The 26,085-nt window shown below is 44.6% G+C and overlaps 1 protein-coding gene across 2 annotated transcripts; it reads right to left on the bottom strand.

The window, feature by feature from the left end:
- Positions 1 to 21,746, bottom strand: LOC143290607 (peroxisomal trans-2-enoyl-CoA reductase-like). Of its 2 annotated transcripts, XR_013056422.1 has the most exons (9): positions 21,596 to 21,746; positions 20,517 to 20,650; positions 20,046 to 20,211; positions 17,372 to 17,453; positions 12,259 to 12,355; positions 9,215 to 9,322; positions 3,691 to 3,802; positions 2,955 to 3,307; positions 1 to 2,911 (listed from the first exon to the last, which is right to left on the bottom strand). XR_013056422.1 is itself a non-coding variant. In XM_076600205.1 (8 exons), exons 1-8 carry the CDS (start codon positions 21,714 to 21,716, stop codon positions 3,171 to 3,173), a joined length of 957 nt encoding a protein of 318 aa, XP_076456320.1. In that variant the 5' UTR covers positions 21,717 to 21,746; the 3' UTR covers positions 1 to 3,170. The 2 variants fall into 2 exon arrangements, 1 of the variants encoding a protein (XP_076456320.1); XM_076600205.1 differs by having other exon boundaries at positions 1 to 3,307.
- Positions 21,747 to 26,085: the final 4,339 nt, after the last annotated feature.

Here is a 26,085-nt window from a genome sequence, read left to right as displayed (position 1 = left end):
TTTCAAGTTGAAGTTTTAATTTTCCTTTCACTCCTATTGGAGTATGGAGGATTGCTGCAAAATAATCTTTTCATGCCCAGAACAAACATTGTCACATAAAAATTGAGAAAACACAAATGTCTTTTAAATCCAAAAGTGTAGCTAGGCAACATTTGCAAATCTAATCATCTTACTTACAGCTAACATGACTTTTTTGCCTCCTTTGAGCATATTACAAAAATTAAAAACCGATTCTGGAGACAAATATTCTTTTTAAGAACATATTTATTTCGTAACTGATCATAATTGGGACATTCCATTATAAAATGAAACTCATCCCCAATCACAGACATGTTTCAAACCTTACAAAGCCGTAACTCTCGTTGTATGCCTTTGTGTCTCCATGTTTCTATTTCCAGCTTATGATTACTACTTCAAAATCTGAAGAATCTGATAACGTAATTATCAGGCATTTGATATACCTATATTTTTCTCTACCAAATCCACTTCTGAAATTTCGATAAAACAAACATTTATTACTTGCCTCTAGAGAATGTCTCCATAGATTTTGAAAACTCTCTCTCAAATGCAGTGTTGACATTCTTGCAGAAAGATTCCCTCTCTAAGAAGAAATGAGCATCCCAAACACAGTCATTCGCTGTTTCTGTTAAAATTTGTCTGATGCAACTCATCCATTTTGAAAAAAATAAATACCATTTCGATATAAATCAAGTAATATCAAATATATTTTCCCAGAATATTTTTTCTATGTTTGATATCACTAAGCTGGTCCAAAAATTTTTTTTGTTTTTTGTTGTTGTTTTTTGTACACCTATAGTTGACTTGATAACAAGTTTTTGCACCTTAAACATATTAGTAGTAGTAGTAGTAGTTTTTATGTATTTATCTTTTTCTTTTCTTTTTTTTTCTTTTTTTTTTCTCTCAAGGCCTGACTAAGCGCGTTGGGTTACGCTGCTGGTCAGGCATCTGCTTGGCAGATGTGGTGTAGCGTATATGGATTTGTCCAAACGCAGTGACGCCTCCTTGAGCTACTGAAACTGAAACTGAAACTGGTCCAAAATCGAACAAATCTCATTTTCACTAACACACTAATTGAATAAATACCAGTTTCTCTATAAACAATTTGGGTCATAGTATTCCTGTTCAGTTTGAACAAGTGTTTCAAAAAATTCAATTCTAATTTTTCAAGTATATCTACATTTTCATAACCCCATATGACATACAACAAAATAGGAGCAATCATAGACTGGTAAATGTCCAGAACGATAATTATGTAAAGGTAAATCTTGATTTCTGGCTGACTGAAGTAACTAAAGTATGACTTTTTGAGCCTGTTCATAAATCATTTTTTTAGCTTTGTAAAAAGTTCTGTTTCTACTAAATTCGATGCCAAGATATTTAAAAGAATTGACAACATCCAAACATGCATCACCAAAACTTAAAAACAGGCTTTAGCTTGTTTGTAAAATTAAATATCATCACTTTAGTTTTCTTTGCATTTACCACTAGTTTCCATTTTAAACAATATTTGTGAAAAACATTCAGGGACTATTGCAATCGTTCTTTCTTCTTGTGTCATCTGCATACAACAGTACAAATAATCGCATGTAACTATCTAAGTCTGAAATGTTAACATTCAATTTCAGATCAACAGATGGACTCTTATGCTCAGTCAAATACGACTCTAAATCATTGAGATACAGAGAAAAAAGCAAAGGCGAGAGATTTTCTCCTTGTCGTACACCCTTACAAATGCTACAGAAATCAGATTTTTCACCATTCAAAAACACACGACTTAATTCTATTATACATGTTCATTATGACACGCAAACTTTTACCATTCACGCCTTCATGAACAAGTTTTTGCCATAACCCACTTCTCCAAACTGAATCAAAGGCTTTTTTGAAATCAACAAAAGCACAGTAAAGTTTCTTCTTTTTCATGGAAGAAAATATCCACACACACACACACACACACACACACACACCCTACAAAATCAGACACGATCACATGCATATATCTTGTCTAATTGTGATATGATAATAAAACCTCTCCAAGAACTGGATAATACATATCTGTTCATCAATGTCTCTGCTTACTGGAGATGGTATGACAACAGGAGAAAACAGATATGACAACAACAGAACACAGAGATCCCATGACAACACCAGAACACAGAGATCTCATGACAACAACAGGATAAACAGAAATCCCATGACAACAACAGGATAACAGAAATCCCATGACAACAACAGGATAACAGAAATCCCATGACAACAACAGGATAAACAGAAATCCTATGACAACAACAGGATAAACAGAAATCCCATGACAACAGGATAAACAGAGATCCCATGACAACAACAGGATTAACAGAAATCCCATGACAACAGGATAACAGAAATCCCATGACAACAACAGGATTAACAGAAATCCCATGACAACAGGATAACAGAAATCCCATGACAACAACAGGATAAACAGAGATCCCATGACAACAACAGGATAAACAGAAATCCCATGACAACAACAGGATAAACAGAAATCCCATGACAACAACAGGATAAACAGAGATCCCATGACAACAACAGGATAAACAGAGATCCCATGACAACAGGAGAAAAGAGAAACAGGAAGCAGTGCTTCAAATCTGCAAAACAAAGTGAAAGATTTTTCTGGTTTTCTTGTCAAACACATCACCACATGTTTCATGGCATTCTGGCAAAAAGAACAATGACAATGAAAACACGCTGACGACTGATCGGATTGCATGGCACTGGACCTTCATTTAACAGTCAGTGTGTTCTGAAAAACCTTTCAACAACCTTCATTTTTAATCATTTAACAGTCAGTGTGTTCTGAAACACCTTTCAACAGTCTTCATTTAACAGTCAGTGTGTTCTGAAACACCTTTCAACAGTCTTCATTTAACAGTCAGTGTGTTCTGAAACACCTTTCAACAGTCTTCCTGTTATTTCATACTGTGAGTAAACAAGTGAAAAATACTCAGGACTTCTTTCTTTATTTCACAACATTGTGAAAATCACATATGAGTGACAATGTGTGTGTGTGTGTGTGTGTGTGTGTGTGTGTAAGGACACGGTATGTCAAGATGTGGTACGATGTGTGTGGACAGTTCACCGCCACATCCCTCCACCATGTGAGCAGCTCAGAGTTTGGAGGTGGGGGTGGAGGAGTCAGTGCTGTGCTGTTGTTGTTGTTGCTGCTGTCGTTGTTGTTGCTGTTGTTGTTGTTGCTGTTCCTCCACATCCCTGTCCCAGGTGTAAGCAGTGCTCTTGGTGTGCTCTGAAAACACACATGTACAGTGATATCTCTCTGAAAACACACACATAACACACATCGCCAACTCACCTTATCATCAGTGTTGTTGGTGTGCTCTGAAAACATACACATCAACACACATCGCCAACTCACCTTATCATCAAAAATCACCTTACTGCAGGTAACTCCAGAACACTGGGCACTTTACAATGACACTAAGGGTAAGATGATTAAAAGATACAAGTATAAATACAGACATGAAATTAAAACAAATGCTCAATATATTTAAGAGACAAGGGCACACACACACACACACACACACACACACACACACACACACACACACACACACACACAGCTTGAGGTCTGTTGTGTCAGCAGACCAAGGGAGACAAGCGGTGACCCACCTGGAATCTCCCAGGACGTTTTGTAGAGACTGGCTGCCGCATCAACCTTGAGGGTCTCCCCTGATATGAAGGCTGCTGCCGGGGACAGCAAGAAACACACTGCCGCTGACACCTGTACACATCATGGCACCTGTACACATCACTGACACATCATGGCACCTGTACACATCACTGACACATCATGGCACCTGTACACATCACTGACACCTCATGACACCTGTACACATCACTGACACCTCATGGCACCTGTACACATCACTGACACATCATGGCACCTGTACACATCATTGACACATCATGACACCTACATGCCACATCTTGACACATCATGACACCTGCATGTCACATCTTGATAAATAATGACACCTGCGCACCACATCTTGACACATTAACACAGTGACACCTGCATACGACATCTTGACATATTAACACATAGTGACACCTGCATACCACATCTTGACACATTAACACATAATGACACCTGCACACCACATCTTGACACATTAACGCATAATGACACCTGCATGCCACATCTTGACACATTAACACATAACGACACCTGCACACCACACCTTGACACATTAACACATAATGACACCTGTATGCCACATCTTGACACATTAACACATAGTGACACCTGTACACCATATCTTGACACATTCACACATAATGACACCTGCACACCACATCTTGACACATTCACACATAATGACACCTGCATGCCACATCTTGACACATTCACACATAATGACACCTGCACACCACTTCTTCAAACATCATTAACACATCATGCATGCACATATATCAGTGTACCTCAGAGTGGATTTCTTCTACAGAATTTTGCCAGAGGACAACACTCTCTTCGCCGTGGGTTCTTTTTCAGTGCGCCAGGTGCATGCTGCACACAGGGCTCAGTTCATCATCTCATCTGATTGACTACACACCTGGTTTCTAATCAAAGGTGGGCCTCATCTGAATGACTACACACCTGGTTACCAATCAAAGGTGGGACTCATCTGTATGACTACACACCTGGTTACCAATCAAAGGTGGGCCTCATCTGAATGACTACACACCTGGTTTCCAATCAAAGGTGGGACTCATCTGAATGACTACACACCTGGTTACCAATCAAAGGTGGGACTCATCTGAATGACTACACACCTGGTTTCCAATCAAAGGTGGGACTCATCTGAATGACTACACACCTGGTTACCAATCAAAGGTGGGACTCATCTGAATGACTACACACCTGGTTTCCAATCAAAGGTGGGACTCATCTGAATGACTACACACCTGGTTACCAATCAAAGGTGGGACTCATCTGAATGACTACACACCTGGTTTCCAATCAAAGGTGGGGCTCATCTGAATGACTACACACCTGGTTTCCATTCAAAGGTGGGACTCATCTGAATGACTACACACCTGGTTTCCAATCAAAGGTGGGGCTCATCTGAATGACTACACACCTGGTTTCCAATCAAAGGTGGGACTCATCTGAATGACTACACACCTGGTTTCCATTCAAAGGTGGGGCTCATCTGAATGACTACACACCTGGTTTCCAATCAAAGGTGGGACTCATCTGAATGACTACACACCTGGTTTCCATTCAAAGGTGGGGCTCATCTGAATGACTACACACCTGGTTTCCAATCAAAGGTGGGACTCATCTGAATGACTACACACCTGGTTTCCAATCAAAGGTGGGGCTCATCTGAATGACTACACACCTGGTTTTTAATCAAAGGTGGGACTCATCTGTATGACTACACACCTGGTTTCCAATCAAAGGTGGGGCTCATCTGAATGACTACACACCTGGTTTTTAATCAAAGGTGGGACTCATCTGTATGACTACACACCTGGTTACCAATCAAAGGTGGGACTCATCTGAATGACTACACACCTGGTTTCCAATCAAAGGTGGGGCTCATCTGAATGACTACACACCTGGTTTCCATCAAAGGTGGGACTCATCTGAATGACTACACACCTGGTTTCCAATCAAAGGTGGGACTCATCTGAATGACTACACACCTGGTTTTTAATCAAAGGTGGGACTCATCTGTATGACTACACACCTGGTTTCCAATCAAAGGTGGGGCTCATCTGAATGACTACACACCTGGTTTTTAACTCACTCGCTGCCATTGTCCGCATATGCGGACATCGTCGGAGAAAGCGTTGGATGCCAATGTCCGCATATGCGGTCTTGGGTTTTAAAAAGTCGTGCTGTCGGAGTGACACGTCGGATGCGAAAATCAAAAGCAGATGTGATATCTTACGTCACCTCTGGTCAGCTTTTCAGTCACACACGCTGCGTGTGTGTTGCGATAAGCTCAACCGCAGTTGATAACAAAGCGTGCCCCCTGTCAGCTTTGTAAGTTGTTTGACAAGATGGCGTCACGGCGAAGTGTTCGACACGGTCAGAGAGGTGAAATGTTACTCAGCGTCGAAGATGCTTTGGAAATGATCCAAACTGAAGGCTCTGATGTCGAAGGAGATAATGCTGATTCTTCGGACAGTGAATTTGAACCAGATCCCGATGAACTAGAAATAGATTTGGCCGCTGAAGAGAGTGTTTACAATGGAGAGGAAAGTGAGGAACATGTGCCAACAGATGAGACAGACACAGACGACGAAACCACTGAGGAAACGGACGATTTTGCAAGTGTTTTCACCAGTGATTGGACTGACAATTTTTCCTTTTTCCCTCCCAGGACTCAGCATCACCTGCCATGAGCTCTTCCACTCAAGACAAGACTATTGTCGGTGATACTACATCCGGCTTTTGTGTACAGTGAACTCCTTTTTTTTTTTCATTATGTAGAGACAATATTTTTTTTTTGTATGTGTGAATTTCAACTTTCTTCACCACCTGTTCATACTTCATTGCATGCACTAGGTCTTCAGTTCCTCAAATAGTGTTAGAATGTGATGTGGAACATGTTCAAGGGCACTTGGTGTACCTTTCTGATGGGTGCAAAAATGCTAAAAAATACACAAAATATGGATACCGCGATCAGCATCAAGATTGTGAGTAAATACTTTGATTTTTTGCACACATATGGAACAACATTCCGTGCATACATATACTAAATATCAATTGTCTGGGTGTTTATTTGTTTTGTTTTTTACAATTTTTTCCCCATCCTATACAAATCCTGGGTTTTCAGGGATTGGCAAGGGCAAAAACTCTTGGCATGGAGTGAGTTAATCAAAGGTGGGGCTCATCTGAATGACTACACACCTGGTTTTTAATCAAAGGTGGGCCTCATCTGAATGACTACACACCTGGTTTCCAATCAAAGGTGGGGCTCATCTAAATGACTACACACCTGGTTTCCAATCAAAGGTGGGGCTCATCTGAATGACTACACACCTGGTTTCCAATCAAAGGTGGGGCTCATCTGAATGACTACACACCTGGTTTCCAATCAAAGGTGGGGCTCATCTGAATGACTACACACCTGGTTTCCAATCAAAGGTGGGGCTCATCTGAATGACTACACACCTGGTTTCCAATCAAAGGTGGGGCTCATCTGAATGACTACACACCTGGTTTCCAATCAAAGGTGGGGCTCATCTGAATGACTACACACCTGGTTTCCAATCAAAGGTGGGGCTCATCTGAATGACTACACACCTGGTTTCCAATCAAAGGTGGGGCTCATCTGAATGACTACACACCTGGTTTCCATCAAAGGTGGGGCTCATCTGAATGACTACACACCTGGTTTCCAATCAAAGGTGGGGCTCATCTGAATGACTACACACCTGGTTTCCGATCAAAGGTGGGGCTCATCTGAATGACTACACACCTGGTTTCCGATCAAAGGTGGGGCTCATCTGAATGACTACACACCTGGTTTCCAATCAAAGGTGGGGCTCATCTGAATGACTACACACCTGGTTTCCAATCAAAGGTGGGGCTCATCTGAATGACTACACACCTGGTTTCCAATCAAAGGTGGGGCTCATCTGAATGACTACACACCTGGTTTCCAATCAAAGGTGGGGCTCATCTGAATGACTACACACCTGGTTTCCAATCAAAGGTGGGGCTCATCTGAATGACTACACACCTGGTTTCCAATCAAAGGTGGGGGGAAGGGTGAGAACGGGAATCAAACCCAGACCCTCACGGACAGATGAGCATCGCATCACTCCTCCCACCTTCCTCGTCCACAGTACAATACAATACAATGCACTACAATACAAACACAATACAAACACAATACAATACAATGTAATGAACTACAATACAATGCAATACAACACAACACAATACAATACAAACACATGGATGTGACCATTACAAACTCAATATAATTCTACCTCATGCACTGTGTGAGTGTCAGTGACATCCACAGTTCAGTGTCTGTGACATCCACAGTTCAGTGTCAGTGACAGTGACATCCACAGTTCAGTGTCAGTGACATGCACAGATCAGTGTGTCAGTGACATCCACAGTTCCATGTGGCAGTGACACCCACAGTTCAGTGACATCCACAGATCAGTGTGCCAGTGACATCCACAGTTCAGTGACAGTGACATTCACAGTTCAGTGACAGTGACAGTGACACCCACAGTTCAGTGACAGTGACACCCACAGTTCAGTGACAGTGACACCCACAGATCAGTGTGCCAGTGACATCCACAGTTCAGTGTCAGTGACAGTGACACCCACAGTTCAGTGACAGTGACACCCACAGTTCAGTGTCTGTGACATCCACAGTTCAGTGACAGTGACATCCACAGATCAGTGTGCCAGTGACATCCACAGTTCAGTGACAGTGACATTCACAGTTCAGTGACAGTGACATCCACAGTTCAGTGTCAATGACAACAGTTCAGTGACAGTGACATCCCCAGTTCAGTGTCAGTGACAACAGTTCAGTGACAGTGACATCCCCAGTTCAGTGTCAGTGACAACAGTTCAGTGACAGTGACATCCCGTGTTCAGTGTCAGTGACAACAGTTCAGTGTCAGTGACAACAGTTCAGTGTCAGTGACATCACCAGTTCAGTGACATCCCCAGTTCAGTATCAGTAACAACAGTTCAGTGACAATTTCATCCCCAGTTCAGTATCAGTGACATCACCAGTTCAGTGACATCCCCAGTTCAGTATCAGTGACAACAGTTCAGTGACAATTTCATCCCCAGTTCAGTATCAGTGACAACAGTTCAGTGACATCCCCAGTTCAGTATCAGTGACAACAGTTCAGTGACAATTTCATCCCCAGTTCAGTATCAGTGACAACAGTTCAGTGACAGTGACAACCCCAGTTCAGTATCAGTGACAACAGTTCAGTGACAGTGACATCCCCAGTTCAGTATCAGTGACAACAGTTCAGTGACAGTGACATCACCAGTTCAGTATCAGTAACAACAGTTCAGTGACAATTTCATAACCAGTTCAGTATCAGTGACAACAGTTCAGTGACAATTTCATCCCCAGTTCAGTATCAGTGACAACAGTTCAGTGACAATTTCATCACCAGTTCAGTGTCTGACCTCCTCTGTGGTGCCGAACCTCCGGAAGGGCACCCCCTGCAGGTTCTTGCTGAACACGTCCAGTGACCCGTAGTTGGCCGCCGCTGTCTCCGAGTAGATGGAGCTGCCCTGAAAGTTCACAGGTCAAGGTCAGGTCCCAGGTCAAGGTCAGGTCAGGTCAGGGGCAGTCAATTCTAGGCTCAAGGGAACAGACCTGTCCCAAACTGCAGAGAGGAAACACATGAAAACCACACACACAACAACAAGACTACAATCAAAATCACAAATACTTGTCCAAACCAAAAACACCCCACAAAACAAGCAAACAGAGTAAGCCTAAAACAACAGAAAGATATACTGTAACACAAAGATTGTACTTGCCTACTTGTCTGCTAAGTTTTGCCAGTATCTTCCAGATGTAGTTCAGAGTGACAGTATCACTGAAACTGTTTACTTACCAGCCCACCATACAGAAGTAGTTCAGAGTGACAGTATCACTGAAACTGTTTACTTACCAGCCCACCATACAGATGTAGTTCAGAGTGACAGTATCACTGAAACTGTTTACTTACCAGCCCACCATACAGAAGTAGTTCAGAGTGACAGTATCACTGAAACTGTTTACTTACCAGCCCACCATACAGATGTAGTTCAGAGTGACAGTATCACTGAAACTGTTTACTTACCAGCCCACCGTACAGATGTAGTTCAGAGTGACAGTATCACTGAAACTGTTTACTTACCAGCCCACCGTACAGATGTAGTTCAGAGTGACAGTATCACTGAAACTGTTTACTTACCAGCCCACCTTACAGATGTAGTTCAGAGTGACAGTATCACTGAAACTGTTTACTTACCAGCCCACCATACAGATGTAGTTCAGAGTGACAGTATCACTGAAACTGTTTACTTACCAGCCCACCATACAGATGTAGTTCAGAGTGACAGTATCACTGAAACTGTTTACTTACCGGCCCACCATACAGATGTAGTTCAGAGTGACAGTATCACTGAAACTGTTTACTTACCGGCCCACCATACAGATGTAGTTCAGAGTGACAGTATCACTGAAACTGTTTACTTACCAGCCCACCATACAGATGTAGTTCAGAGTGACAGTATCACTGAAACTGTTTACTTACCAGCCCACCGTACAGATGTAGTTCAGAGTGACAGTATCACTGAAACTGTTTACTTACCAGCCCACCATACAGATGTAGTTCAGAGTGACAGTATCACTGAAACTGTTTACTTACCAGCCCACCGTACAGATGTAGTTCAGAGTGACAGTATCACTGAAACTGTTTACTTACCAGCCCACCATACAGATGTAGTTCAGAGTGACAGTATCACTGAAACTGTTTACTTACCAGCCCACCATACAGATGTAGTTCAGAGTGACAGTATCACTGAAACTGTTTACTTACCAGCCCACCGTACAGATGTAGTTCAGAGTGACAGTATCACTGAAACTGTTTACTTACCAGCCCACCATACAGATGTAGTTCAGAGTGACAGTATCACTGAAACTGTTTACTTACCAGCCCACCGTACAGATGTAGTTCAGAGTGACAGTATCACTGAAACTGTTTACTTACCAGCCCACCATACAGAAGCCATACTCCTTTCTCAGTGGGGTGCCAGCCAGCTATGTTCTGGTTTCCATGACCCATCCAATGTTTCCATAACCCATCCAATGTTTCCATAACCCATCCAATGTTTCCATAACACATCCAATGCTGACATGGGTACAGGATCTTCAATGTGCGTATTTGATTTTCTGCATGTGTTTACACACAAATGGGGCACAGGCACTAGCCGGTCTGCACATGCTGACATGGGAGATCAGAAACATTTCCATCCTTTACCCACCAGGTGAACCAAAACCAGGTGTACCAAAACCTGGTGTGCCAAAACCAGGTGAACCAAAACCAGTTGTGCCCAAACCAGGTGTGCCAAAACCTGGTGTGCCCAAACCAGGCGTGCCAAAACCAGGGATCAAACTCTGGCAAGAATCCAGCCATCATTTCATTACAACAGGACACACAGGAGTAACACAGTCAGAACACTATAAGTACAAGAGGACTCACAGGAGCCACACAGTCAGTACACTAGAACTACAAGAGGACTCACAGGAGCCACACAGTCGGTACACTAGTACTACAAGTTGACTCACAGGAGCCACACAGTCGGTACACTAGAACTACAAGAGGACTCACAGGAACCACACAGTCGGTACACTAGAACTACAAGAGGACTTACAGGAGCCACACAGTCGGTACACTAGTACTACAAGTTGACTCACAGGAGCCACACAGTCAGTACACTAGAACTACAAGAGGACTCACAGGAACCACACAGTCGGTACACTAGAACTACAAGAGGACTTACAGGAGCCACACAGTCGGTACACTAGTACTACAAGTTGACTCACAGGAGCCACACAGTCAGTACACTAGAACTACGAGAGGACTAACAGGAGCCACACAGTCGGTACACTAGAACTACAAGAGGACTCACAGGAGCCACACAGTCGGTACACTAGAACAACAAGAGGACTCACAGGAGCCACACAGTCGGTACACTAGAACTACAAGAGGAAAAGAGGACTCACAAGAGCCACACAGTCGGTACACTAGAACTACAAGAGGACAAGAGGACTCACAGGAGCCACACAGTCAGTACACTAGAACTACAAGAGGACAAGAGGACTCACAGGAGCCACACAGTCAGTACACTAGAACTACAAGAGGACAAGAGGATTCACAGGAGCCACACAGTCAGTACACTAGAACAACAAGAGGACTCACAAGAGCCACACAGTCGGTACACTAGAACTACAAGAGGACAAGAGGACTCACAGGAGCCACACAGTCAGTACACTAGAACTACAAGAGGACAAGAGGACTCACAGGAGCCACACAGTCGGTACACCAGAACTACAAGAGGACATGAGGACTCACAGTAGCCACACAGTCGGTACACCAGAACTACAAGAGGACATGAGGACTCACAGGAGCCACACAGTCGGTACACCAGAACTACAAGAGGACATGAGGACTCACAGGAGCCACACAGTTGATGCGGACACCCTGACTGGCCCACTCTATGGCCAGAGACTTGGTCAGGTTCTCCACCCCTGCTCTGGCCGCTCCAGAATGACTGTGACACAGTGCACCACATCATACCGCATCATGCCACATCATGTCATAATACATCACAACACATCACATCAGGTCACATCACATTGTGCCACATCACAGCACATCAGGTCACATCACATCATGTCACATCACATCACATTATGACACATCACATCATGTTACATCACATTGTGTCACATCAAACCACATCACATCACATCATGTCACATCACATCACATTGTGACACATCACATCATGTTACATCACATTGTGTAACATCACATCACACCACATCATGTCACATAACATCATAATATATCACAACACATCACATCATGTCACATCTCATTGTGTCACACCACATCATGTCACACCACATCATGTCACACCACATCATGTCACACCACATCATGCCACAGCACATGTCATATAACATCATCTCACATCTCACATCATGACACATCATGTCATATCACATCATAATACATCACAACACATCACATTATGTCACATCACATCATGTCACATCACATCATAATACATCATAGCACATCATGTCGCATCACATCATAATACATCATAGTACATCACATCATGCCACACCACATCATGACACATTACATCTCAACGCATCACATCATGTCACACCACATTATGACACATTACATCATGTCACACCATATATTGTCACATCACATCATAACACATCACAACATGTCAAATCACATTATGTCACATCACATCACATCACATCATGCCACATGTCAAATCACAAACATGACACATCATAACTCATCATGTCACATTACATCACATCACACCACATCATAACACATTACAACACATCACACTACACCACAAAACACGACATCACATATGACCACATCACACCACACCACAAAACACGACATCACATATGACCACATCACACCACACCACAAAACACGACATCACATATGACCACAACACAACACACCACATCACACTGCACCAAAATACAGAACACCACATCACATCAAAGCACAACACAACATATTTAATCAAATAGAGCACATTACAATACATCACAGCACATTACATCACATTGCACCACATCACATCAAACAAATCACATCAAACACACCACATCACATCAAACCACAACACAAGACATTATTGAATCAAATAGAGCACATTACAATACATCACAGCACAATACATCACATTGCACCACATCACATCAAACACACCACATAAACAACATGATATAACACAACACAGCACAGAACACATCACAGCGCAACATATCACAGAACAACCCAATACAACACAGCACAGCCCAACCCAATACATCACAGCACAGAACACATCACAATATAGCACAGAACAGTTCACAACACAGCACAGCACAACAAAGCACAGCGCAACATATCACAGCACAACCCAATACAATACAACACAGCACAGCACAAAACAGCACAGCACAACACAGCACAGCACAACATATCACAGCACAACCCAATACAATACAGCACAGCACAGCACAAAACAGCACAGCACAACACAGCACAGCACAACATATCACAGCACAACCCAATACAATACAGCACAGCGCAACATATCAGCACAACCCAATGCATCACAGCACAGAACACACCACAACACAGTACAACACATTAAAGCACAACATATCAGCACAACCCAATGCATCACAGCACAGAACACACCACAACACAGCACAACAAATTACAGCACAACATATCAGCACAACCCAATGCATCACAGCACAGAACACACCACAACACAGTACAACACATTACAGCACAACATATCAGCACAACCCAATACAACACAGCACAGAACACATCACAATATAGCACAGAACACATCTCAACACAGCACAACACATCACAACACAGCACAACACAGAACACATCACAATACAGCACAACACATAACAGCACAACGCAGCACAGCACAACCCAATACAACACAGCACAACACACATCACCACACAGCACAACACATCACAGGACAACCCAATATATCACAGCAAAGAACATGTCACAATACAGCACAACAGATCACAATCACAGCACAACCCAACACATCACAGCACAACCCAATACAACACAGCACAGAACATATTACATCACAGAGCAACACATCACATCACAGCACAACACAACACAACACAGCACAATACAACACAGCACAACACATCACAATACAGCACATGCACAACACATCACAACACAACCCAATACAACACAGCACAACACATCACAATACAGCACATGTACAACATATCACAACACAACCAAATACAACGCAGCACAGAACACATCACAATACAGCACAACACATCACAACACAACCCAATACAACACAGCACAACACATCACAATACAGCACATGTACAACATATCACAACACAACCAAATACAACGCAGCACAGAACACATCACAATACAGCACAACACATCACAACACAACCCAATACAACACAGCACAACACATCACAATACAGCACATGTACAACATATCACAACACAACCAAATACAACGCAGCACAGAACACATCACAATACAGCACAACACATCACAACACAACCCAATACAACACAGCACAACACATCACAACACAGCACAACACATCACAATACAGCACAACACATCACAATACAGCACATGTACAACATATCACAACACAACCAAATACAACGCAGCACAGAACACATCACAATACAGCACAACACATCACAACACAACCCAATACAACACATCACAACACAGCACAACACATCACAATACAGCACAACACATCACAACACAGCACATGTACAACATATCACAACACAACCAAATACAACGCAGCACAGAACACATCACAATACAGCACAACACATCACAACACAACCCAATACAACACAGCACAACACATCACAACACAGCACATGCACAACACATCACAACACAACCCAATACAACACAGCACAACACATCACAACACAGCACATGTACAACATATCACAACACAACCAAATACAACGCAGCACAGAACACATCACAATACAGCACAACACATCACAACACAACCCAATACAACACAGCACAACACATCACAACACAGCACAACACATCACAACACAACCCAATACAACACAGCACAACACATTACATCACAATGGAACACAACATATACACAATACTACACAGCAAAACACTTCACACAACACAGTATAACATATTACATGCATCATTACACACCACAACATATAAAAACACACCACACCACCATACAGCACACAACACATCACAACGCATCATATCACACACACAATGCGTCACATCATAACTCAATACAACACATCACAATGCATCAAAACACATCACATAATACCACATTATAATACAACACATGACACCACACCACATGACACATGATGCAACATCACACACCACATGACACAACATGACACACCACATTATGCCACATGACACCATGCATGATAAACCGCACATGACACACCACATGACATGGCACCACACCACACGACATGGCACCACACCACACAACATGGCACCACACCACATGACATGGCACCACACCACACCACACAACATGGCACCACACCACATGGCACCACACCACACCACATGACATGGCACCACACCACACGGCACCACACCACACCACATGACACCACACCACATGACATGGCACCACACCACACCACATGGCACCACACCACATGACATGGCACCACACCACACCACATGACATGGCACCACACCACATGACATGGCACCACACCACACCACACCACACCACATGGCACCACACCACACCACACCACATGGCACCACACCACACCACATGGCACCACACCACACCACATGGCACCACACCACACCACATGACATGGCACCACACCACATGACATGGCACCACACCACATGACATGGCACCACACCACATGACATGGCACCACACCACATGGCACCACACCACACCACATGACATGGCACCACACCACACCACATGACATGGCACCACACCACATGACATGGCACCACACCACATGACATGGCACCACACCACATGACACCACACCACACCACATGACATGGCACCACACCACATGACATGGCACCACACCACATGACATGGCACTACACCACATGGCACCACACCACACCACATGGCACCACACCACACCACATGGCACCACACCACACCACATGACATGGCACCACACCACATGACATGGCACCACACCACACCACACCACATGGCACCACACCACACCACACGACATGGCACCACACCACATGACATGGCACCACACCACACCACACGGCACCACACCACACCACATGGCACCACACCACACCACACGGCACCACACCACACCACATGGCACCACACCACACGACATGGCACCACACCACATGACATGGCACCACACCACACCACACCACATGGCACCACACCACACCACATGGCACCACACCACACCACACGGCACCACACCACACCACACCACATGACATGGCACCACACCACACCACATGGCACCACACCACACCACATGACATGGCACCACACCACACCACATGGCACCACACCACATGACGGCACCACACCACACCACACCACACCACATGACATGGCACCACACCACACCACATGGCACCACACCACACCACATGACATGGCACCATACCACATGACATGGCACCACACCACACCACACCACATGACATGGCACCACACCACACCACATGACATGGCACCACACCACACGACATGGCACCACACCACACGACATGGCACCACACCACACCACATGGCATGGCACCACACACCACATGGCACCAGACCACACCACATGGCATGGCACCACACCACATGACATGGCACCACACCACACCACATGGCACCAGACCACACCACATGGCATGGCACCACACCACATGACATGGCACCACACCACATGGCATCACACCACACCACATGACATGACACCACACGACAGCATATGACCAGACCTCATGGAGGGCCACCCTTTCCACATGTCAGTGATGATGGTGACGATGGCCCCTCCATTCTGCTCCATCCACTGGCTGTACACTGTAACACACCACACACACACTGTAACACACACTGTAACACACCACACACACACACTGTAACACACACTGTAACACACCACACACACTGTAACACACAACACGCACTGTAACACACCACACACACTGTAACACACACTGTAACACACCACACACACTGTAACACACACTGTTAGTGAGTGTAACACACCACACACACTGTAACACACCACACACTGTATCACACCACACACACTGTAACACACACTGTAACACACACTGTAACACACCACACACACTGTAACACACCACACACTGTAACACACACTGTAACAAACCACACACACTGTAACATACACTGTAACACACCACACACACTGTAACACACCACACACACGGTAACACACACTGTGAGTGAGTGTAACACACCAAACACACTGTAACATACACTGTAACACATCACACACACTGTAACACACACTGTGAGTGAGTGTAACACACCACACACACTGTAACACACCACACACAGTGTAAAACACCATACACAGTGTAACACACACTGTCACACACCACACATACTGTAACAAACACTGTAACCACATCACACAAGCCAGTGATGTCAGACCCTACCTTGTAAAACGAACATCTCAAATGTTTGTGATAGTGGTGTCATATCACTCAGACCCTACCTTGCAAACCACGCAGACACTGAAGAAGATGACACACCATGTCAAGTGAAACAGTCCTAACATCACGGCAACCACATCAACTTCAGCTCAAAGTGCAGACATAACTACAGCAACAAAAGCGACAATTACTGACTTTCTATACAATGGAACAGTGCAGCATGTCCTCAGCTCATGCAAAGCGGCGTTGAGCCAAGGACGGTACACATGGGGGCACAACCAAGTGCTAAAAGAAATTGCACACGTGGTGAGCACTGTCCAAGGAGTACCAACCCCACCAGAAGTTCCAGTAGAGTTCTGCTCGGCAGAAGGCAATAAAGTCTGGCCAGGAACAGCATCCAAAGTTTCCAAAGCATGGAAAAGTGGGCTGCTTGATGGTGCCTAAGATTGGGAATGCACAGTTGACCTACCAGAGGAAAGAAACACCCGGAAATCATCAGCAAGAGCAGCATTAGACCTGACATAGTACTCCACTCCAAGCAAACGAAACAAGTGATTCTGATTGAGCTCACTGTGCCATACGAAAGCAGAACGGAGGAAGCCCAGTCTACAAGACTGACAAGTATGCTAGTCTAGCCAGCAGCCTGAGAGAATCTGGCTTCCAAGCCAAAGTCCTCACCACAGAGATTGGTGCAAGAGGGTTTGTGGGTACATCTGCCTACAGCCTCATGAAACAGCTATCGATTTCTGGCAGAGAGAGGACATGGGCTCTCAAAGCAATGGCAGAAGCAACAGAAAAGAGTTCCAGCTGGATCTGGTAAAGGAGGAATGAAAGTAAACTTCATAAGGATTAAATTTCCCTATTCAAACTAGGCGTACAATGGATAAGTGGTTAAACCGTCTGCCAGAAAAGGTGACTCAGTCCTGAAGTGGTGACCATCCTGGAGGTGCGGGTTCGAACCTGCTGAGGACCAGGAACAAAAAAGAAAAGAAAAGGCAGCAATACAAGGGCATCCAGGAGTCATGACCTGGGTGCGGCCCGGCCCCCTTAGAGTTCAAGGAGTTCAGGGCTGAAACACTTGACTGAGGGGGGCTTCTTCTCTGAAGACCTTGTACTGTCCAGCTCTCCTTAGAGATTCTTATCACAATCATTTTGTGCCTTTTAATATGCTATGCCAAATGCTTTGTTAAACTGGATTCTTTTTTTATATTTGGGGATGAACTACATAACTGACTTAACTCTGATTAGTGAACAGATGTGGAGATTTAGCACTTTACAAACACCATTTTAGTCAGTGAATAATGGTAAGGAGATATGGCAGAATTTTTACAGATTTAGCACTTTACAAACAGCATTATAGTCAGTAAATAATGGTAAGGAGGTATCATGGCAGAATTTTTACAGATTTAGCACTTTACAAACAGCATTATAGTCAGTAAATAATGGTAAGGAGGTACTAAGGCAGAAGCGGTTAGGTGTTGGACTTGTGATCAAGTGTTCACCAGTCATCATAGTTCAAGGCCCTGTTTTGACCTGGTGTTGTGACTTGTGATCAAGTGTTCACCAATCATCATAGTTCAAGGCCCTGTTTTGACCTGGTGTTGTGACTTGTGATCAAGTGTTCACCAGTCATCATAGTTCAAGGCCCTGTTTTGACCTGGTGTTGTGACTTGTGATCAAGTGTTCACCAATCATCATAGTTCAAGGCCCTGTTTTGACCTGGTGTTGTGACTTGTGATCAAGTGTTCACCAGTCATCATAGTTCAAGGCCCTGGTGTTGTGACCTTAGGGAAGGCGCTTTACTCCAACATCCCTCAGTCCACCCAGTTGTGAATGGGAACCTGAGGGCAGGAGGATGAGGTCACCTTGCTGTGCTGAGCCCTGGACACAGTGGATGTGAATGAACTGCCCCTCTGGCCCTAAATGGCTATGGGAGCTTTAACCAGTTTAAACGGAAAGCTGCAGAACCACTGTGATGAATGCTCACCTTCCCGACACATGAGGAACGATCCGGTCAGGTTGGTTTCTATGACAGCATTCCATCCCTTGAGGGAGATGTTGGCGGCCGGACTGTAGAACTGACCACCACCGTTGTTGACCACAAAGTCCACACGGCCGTACTGCTGCAGAGTGCCTGAGATCAGCTTCTTCACCTGTACACACACACACACACACACACACACACACATACATACACATATACACAGACACTCACACACACACACACACACTTACATTGACAAACACACACAGACACACATGCACATATACACACAACATCAACACACATGCACACACACAACATCAACACACACACACACACACATATACACAGACGCTCACACACACACATACATCCACACCCACACACACACAGACACACATACACAAAACATCAACACACACACACATAACATCAACACACACACACACACACACACACACACACACACACTACCTCATCCTCTTTACGGATGTTGCACTGCATGAAGTGGATGGCAGCAGTAGAGGCAGGGTCAATCTCCTGACGCATCTCCTGACTGGCTGTCTGCAGCTTGTCCACCTTCCGTGAAGCGATCATCACCTTGCAGCCTGCACCACCACCATCCTCATGTCATGGGGTGGGGGAAGGGGGGGTGGGGGGGGGGCTGGGGTTGTGAGAGGGTGCAAAGGATGGGGCAGATTAAAGGGTAGGGGTATGGGGAGAGTGTGTGCTTGGTGTTCTGTGTCTGATGTATGTGTGTGGTTTGTTGTAGTGAACTGCTTATGTGTCAGAAACTTACACACACACACACACACACACACACACACACACACACACACACACACAACCACCTTTATCATTCATCACATGAAGCTGAAGCTGTTAATCTGCTGCCTGACCAGGTCACATTTTTTGTTGGGTTCTCTGTGTGTGTGTGTGTGTGTGTGTGTGTGTGTGTTTCTGTTATGTTCACCCGTGTGTGTGTGTGTGTGTGTTTCTGTTATGTTCACCTCGGTGTGTGTGTGTGTGTGTGTGTGTGTGTGTGTTTCTGTTATGTTCACCCGTGTGTGTGTGTGTGTGTGTGTGTGTGTGTGTGTGTTTCTGTTATGTTCACCTCGGTGTGTGTGTGTGTGTGTGTGTGTGTGTTTCACGGTATGGGGTTTTCTTTTTATTTTCTGGTTTTCCTATAAAGCTTTCACGTTTTTAATTCGCTTCTTTGTTCTTCACACTGCTAGCTCAGTCTATCTAAAATCAAGGAGAGCGTACACAACTAGTTTTAAAAATAAATAAGAAGATATTTCTTCTTTCTGATAATGCTGCGGTCATGCACTGATGAAATCAAGGTCTTGGAGAAGTCCACCAACTTAAATCCAGTTCTCTGCATTGTTTCCTTTTCTTTAATTCTAACTCCGCTAGACGGGGAGCCGTGTACTAGGTCACATTCACATCCACTGTTCAACATGGTGGTATTGCAGACGACATCCCACTGTGAACATGACCTCGGGAGAGACCGTCCGGCAAAGAAACTGTCGTGCGAGACGCAGTACTCTTACCCAGATGCAGAAGCTCTCTGGTGATGGTTTTGCCTATGCCTGTCCCACCTCCCGTCACAATGGCAACTTTGTTGTTGAAAAGACCTCGTCGGAAAATACTGCTCACGGCCTTGGCTGCCATTTTGATTAAAAATAAAACAAGTCATGTGGTTTCAGTTTCATGTGGATATCATGTGACAGCTCGTGCTGAAAACAAACCAGGGGACAGAATATCTTTTTGTACCGCTGAGTCTGAACCAGGTATAGGTTACGTCCCTTGTTCACAAAGACGCGATACTTCGTTGAACTCGATGACAGGGATGGGAAAATTTGATATGTCGGATGGAAAATCCTGTTATCCGCTCCGGTCTGACTTGAACGAGTGTTGATGTCCATCAAGTAGTGTGTGTGTGTGTTGTTGCTGGGTTTTTTTCTTTGTTTGTTTTTGTTGCTGTTGTTTTTTTGCATAACCCCCCCTCCTCCCGCCCCCACCCCTTTAAAAGTGTCAGAATAATCAGCCTGATGATTGTGGACACTCTTCGGATGATGATGATGATGATGAAGTACGTTACGAAAGAAGCCAAAGTATATGTTTCAAGGTTGAAGACATGCTGTTTCCTTCCTTCTTTACAATTCCAGTGAAAACACTGATTTAAAGTGATCTGGCCACAACTGGCTCCAAAATGTCCAGTGCCTTCCAGTAAGAAAAGCTGGTAATGAATTTATTGTGATATCCTTTGTATAAGCTTTTGATGTGACTTACTGCGTTACTATTAGGTTCGAGTTTGGATAATCAATTTCTATCTCCCTTTTCTTAAAAGTTAAAAAGAAAAAGAAACTACTATTCTTCACAACAGTAAAATGTGGTGGCAATTCTGACGCTTTTCGCTGAAACAATTCTCTGCTTTCCGAGGTCATATGCAAAATACTGGGTCACGACTCAATCGGACACTGGCGGGACCAGTGTCAAGGGGGTGTGACGCCTGTTGTTCAGCGGCACAAATCTATCATAACTGAAGTCTGAAGTTTAGTTAATTTCCTGATGAACGTGATATGTATTTTTTTTAAGCACGACTTAAAATCACATGCAGCTGACTTGTGTAGAACACACACACACACACACACACACACACACACACACACACACACACACACACACACACACACACATTGATAAACACTGACATACATAGTACAGATCTATACACACGTACGCACGCATACACACATATGCATGTATGTATGTATGTATAAGGGATATATATATATATATATCTCTGTGTGTGTGTGTGTGTGTGTGTGTGTGTGTGTGTGTGTGTGTGTGTGTGACACCCCCCATCACCCCCACTCCTCCCCAGTTGTGACTGGACACCCGTAGAATGATTTAGTGTCTGGGCAGTTTCCGTCTCTCTTGTCATTCTCTGTGTGGCGGAGGCCCCGGGGTTGTCTTCCCGCCCGTACCCCTCGGGTGTGTGGGGGGGGGGGGGGGGAGGGGGGGGGGACGTGCAGTCCCGTCCCTTACTTCACGGTCTGTCTGTCACTCCTTCCTTCCTTCTCACCCCGGCCCTGCTTCTTTGTGCTTTGTGCGTCTTTTTACATCTTTGGGAGATATACGTTTCTCTGTGTGTGTGTGTGTGTGCGCGCGCGCGCGCGTGCGCGTGCGTGTGCGTGTGTGTGTGAGCCTCTGTGCGTTTCTTCTCCCTGCTGCGTTATCCTTATACATTATACATGTATTGAGCATTTATGTGTGTGTAACCGTGCACCCAAATGGTTCATGATATAGAAGATAAAGAGAAGAAGAAAAGATAAAACAGTGCCTGGAATGACACAAACAAACGTCATTAAGCACCACATGTCAAGAATTCAAGTGAATTGTAAAGCACATGTATACATATTACATGGAGGGACTACCACTCGGTTTGGGACAAACAACAACATAAGATAAGATAATGCATATTTGTGAAGACCAAACACTGACATCAAATGACATTTCTAATATATTTGAATGGTGTAGAAAAAGTGTTTAAAGCTAAGCTAATTTAGTGAAAGTACACTGACAGTATAGATTAGGTAAAGCTTATACTGTGCCAAAGTGATAAAAGTGCTGATAACGTAGACAAACACAGCTGGAATAGATTTAAACATGGAACTGCGGTAATTCTGCCAGTATATAATACTTGCAGTTTACTGATCCGACGAAAGAGATATTTAATGAGATATTGTCGTCACAAACACAAGTTGCCACACACACAATGGTGTACAGCAAACTAGTTGTGGGTGGTTGTGTGGTGAGAAGGACAAAATGACGTAAACTGAGCATCACTTGAAATCTTTACACTGACAAACGATTAAACTGAAATCAAGTATGCTTTTAACTGATTAAAGTGTGTGTGTAAGCACAAAAAATATAATATTACAGTGAACAATACAGCAACTTGATTTAATAGATGTTTAGAGAATACGTTTGGAATGGGCTTTGCATCAAACCGGGAATGGCGTCACACATCCTGCATGAGCCATTGAAGACCGGCAAGTTAGTTGTGAAAAAGACGTCTGCTATACAGCCTGTGTGTGAAGCAGTATTTTGAAGCCTGAGTTGAGTGCTTGGCTACATGTGTATGCGTTTTTGTGTCTCTTTGAACAACGGCAGATATAAGTTGGCCAAAGTGGTAATATCTTCACCGTTGGAAAATGAAGATTCGTTCATTCTCCTCCTCCCCGTTTTCTCCGTTCTATTCCCACTGTGGGGATATTCACCATACTTGCGAGGGTGTTTTGCTTTACATTCCCGACAAGACGTGGCCGACAGTCAGCCCTGCTGCCCCCATCCACGACCCCTCAGCATCAGCCTTTGCTGCGTGTATCCCTTGGACAGGGGAGTTGTGTGGAATGCCTAGGAGAGAACGAGGGGCTGACTGTGCATGTCTTGTAACTGAGTGTATATGTGATATTGTGAGGACACATGGAGTGTGAGGTTCGTTTTGTTGTGTTTTAGTTTGTTTTGTTGTTTTTTAAGTTACAGTTGGCCAACACTGGGTTCAGGGGTAAGGAAAGGGGGTAGATAGAGAGATGTGCCTACATTGGGTTCAGGGTGAGAAAGGGGGTAGATAGAGAGATGTGCCTACATTGGGTTCAGGATGAGAAAGGGGGTAGATAGAGAGATGTGCCTACACTGGGTTCTGGGGTAAGGAAAGGGGGTAGATAGAGAGATGTGCCTACATTGGGTTCAGGGTGAGAAAGGGGGTAGATAGAGAGATGTGCCTACATTGGGTTCAGGATGAGAAAGGGGGTAGATAGAGAGATGTGCCTACATTGGGTTCAGGATGAGAAAGGGGGTAGATAGAGAGATGTGCCTACATTGGGTTCAGGGTGAGAAAGGGGGTAGATAGAGAGATGTGCCTACATTGGGTTCTGGGGTAAGGAAAGGGGGTAGATAGAGGGATGTGCCTACATTGGGTTCAGGGTGAGAAAGGGGGTAGATAGAGAGATGTGCCTACATTGGGTTCTGGGGTAAGGAAAGGGGGTAGATAGAGGGATGTGCCTACATTGGGTTCAGGGTGAGAAAGGGGGTAGATAGAGGGATGTGCCTACATTGGGTACAGGGTGAGAAAGGGGGTAGATAGAGAGATGTGCCTACATTGGGTTCAGGGTGAGAAAGGGGGTAGATAGAGAGATGTGCCTACATTGGGTTCAGGGTGAGAAAGGGGGTAGATAGAGAGATGTGCCTACATTGGGTTCTGGGGTAAGGAAAGGGGGTTGATAGAGGGATGTGCCTACATTGGGTTCTGGGTTAGAAAGGGGGTAGATAGAGAGATGTGCCTACATTGGGTTCTGGGTGAGAAAGGGGGTAGATAGAGAGATGTGCCTACATTGGGTTCAGGGTGAGAAAGGGGGTAGATAGAGAGATGTGCCTACATTGGGTCCAGGTGTAAGGTAAGGGGGGAGATAGAGGGATGTGCCGTCATTGGGTCCAGGTGTAAGGTAAGGGGGAGATAGGGGGATGTGCCGCCATTGGGTCCAGGTGTAAGGTAAGGGGGGAGATAGAGGGATGTGCCGCCACTGGGTCCAGGTGTAAGGAAAGGAGGGAGATAGAGGGATGTGCCGCCATTGGGTCCAGGTGTAAGGTAAGGGGGAGATAGAGGGATGTGCCGCCATTGGGTCCAGGTGTAAGGAAAGGAGGGAGATAGAGGGATGTGCCGCCATTGGGTCCAGGTGTAAGGAAAGGAGGGAGATAGGGGGATGTGCCGCCATTGGGTCCAGGTGTAAGGTAAGGGGGGAGATAGAGGGATGTGCCGCCATTTGGTCCAGGTGTAAGGTAAGGGGGAGATAGAAGGATGTGGGTGTGGAAGAGAATTAGAAAAGAGACCGAACTATAGTGTTTGTGTTGTCGTGTGAGTGAATTAAATGCTGTGAATCTTTACCTGGCGTGCCCTGGTGTTTTTCTGGTTTGAAGTCTTTGGCCCGATTTTTTTTTTTCTTCCTTTTAAGATTGTCACTGGCGTACTTGGGAG

The sequence above is a fragment of the Babylonia areolata genome, chromosome 15 (genome assembly GCF_041734735.1).
Source record: "Babylonia areolata isolate BAREFJ2019XMU chromosome 15, ASM4173473v1, whole genome shotgun sequence".
NCBI classification, from domain to species: Eukaryota; Metazoa; Mollusca; class Gastropoda; order Neogastropoda; family Buccinidae; genus Babylonia; species Babylonia areolata.
The sequence above is the reverse complement of the archived record's forward strand: the minus strand, read 5'-3'. Positions and strand labels throughout refer to the sequence as shown.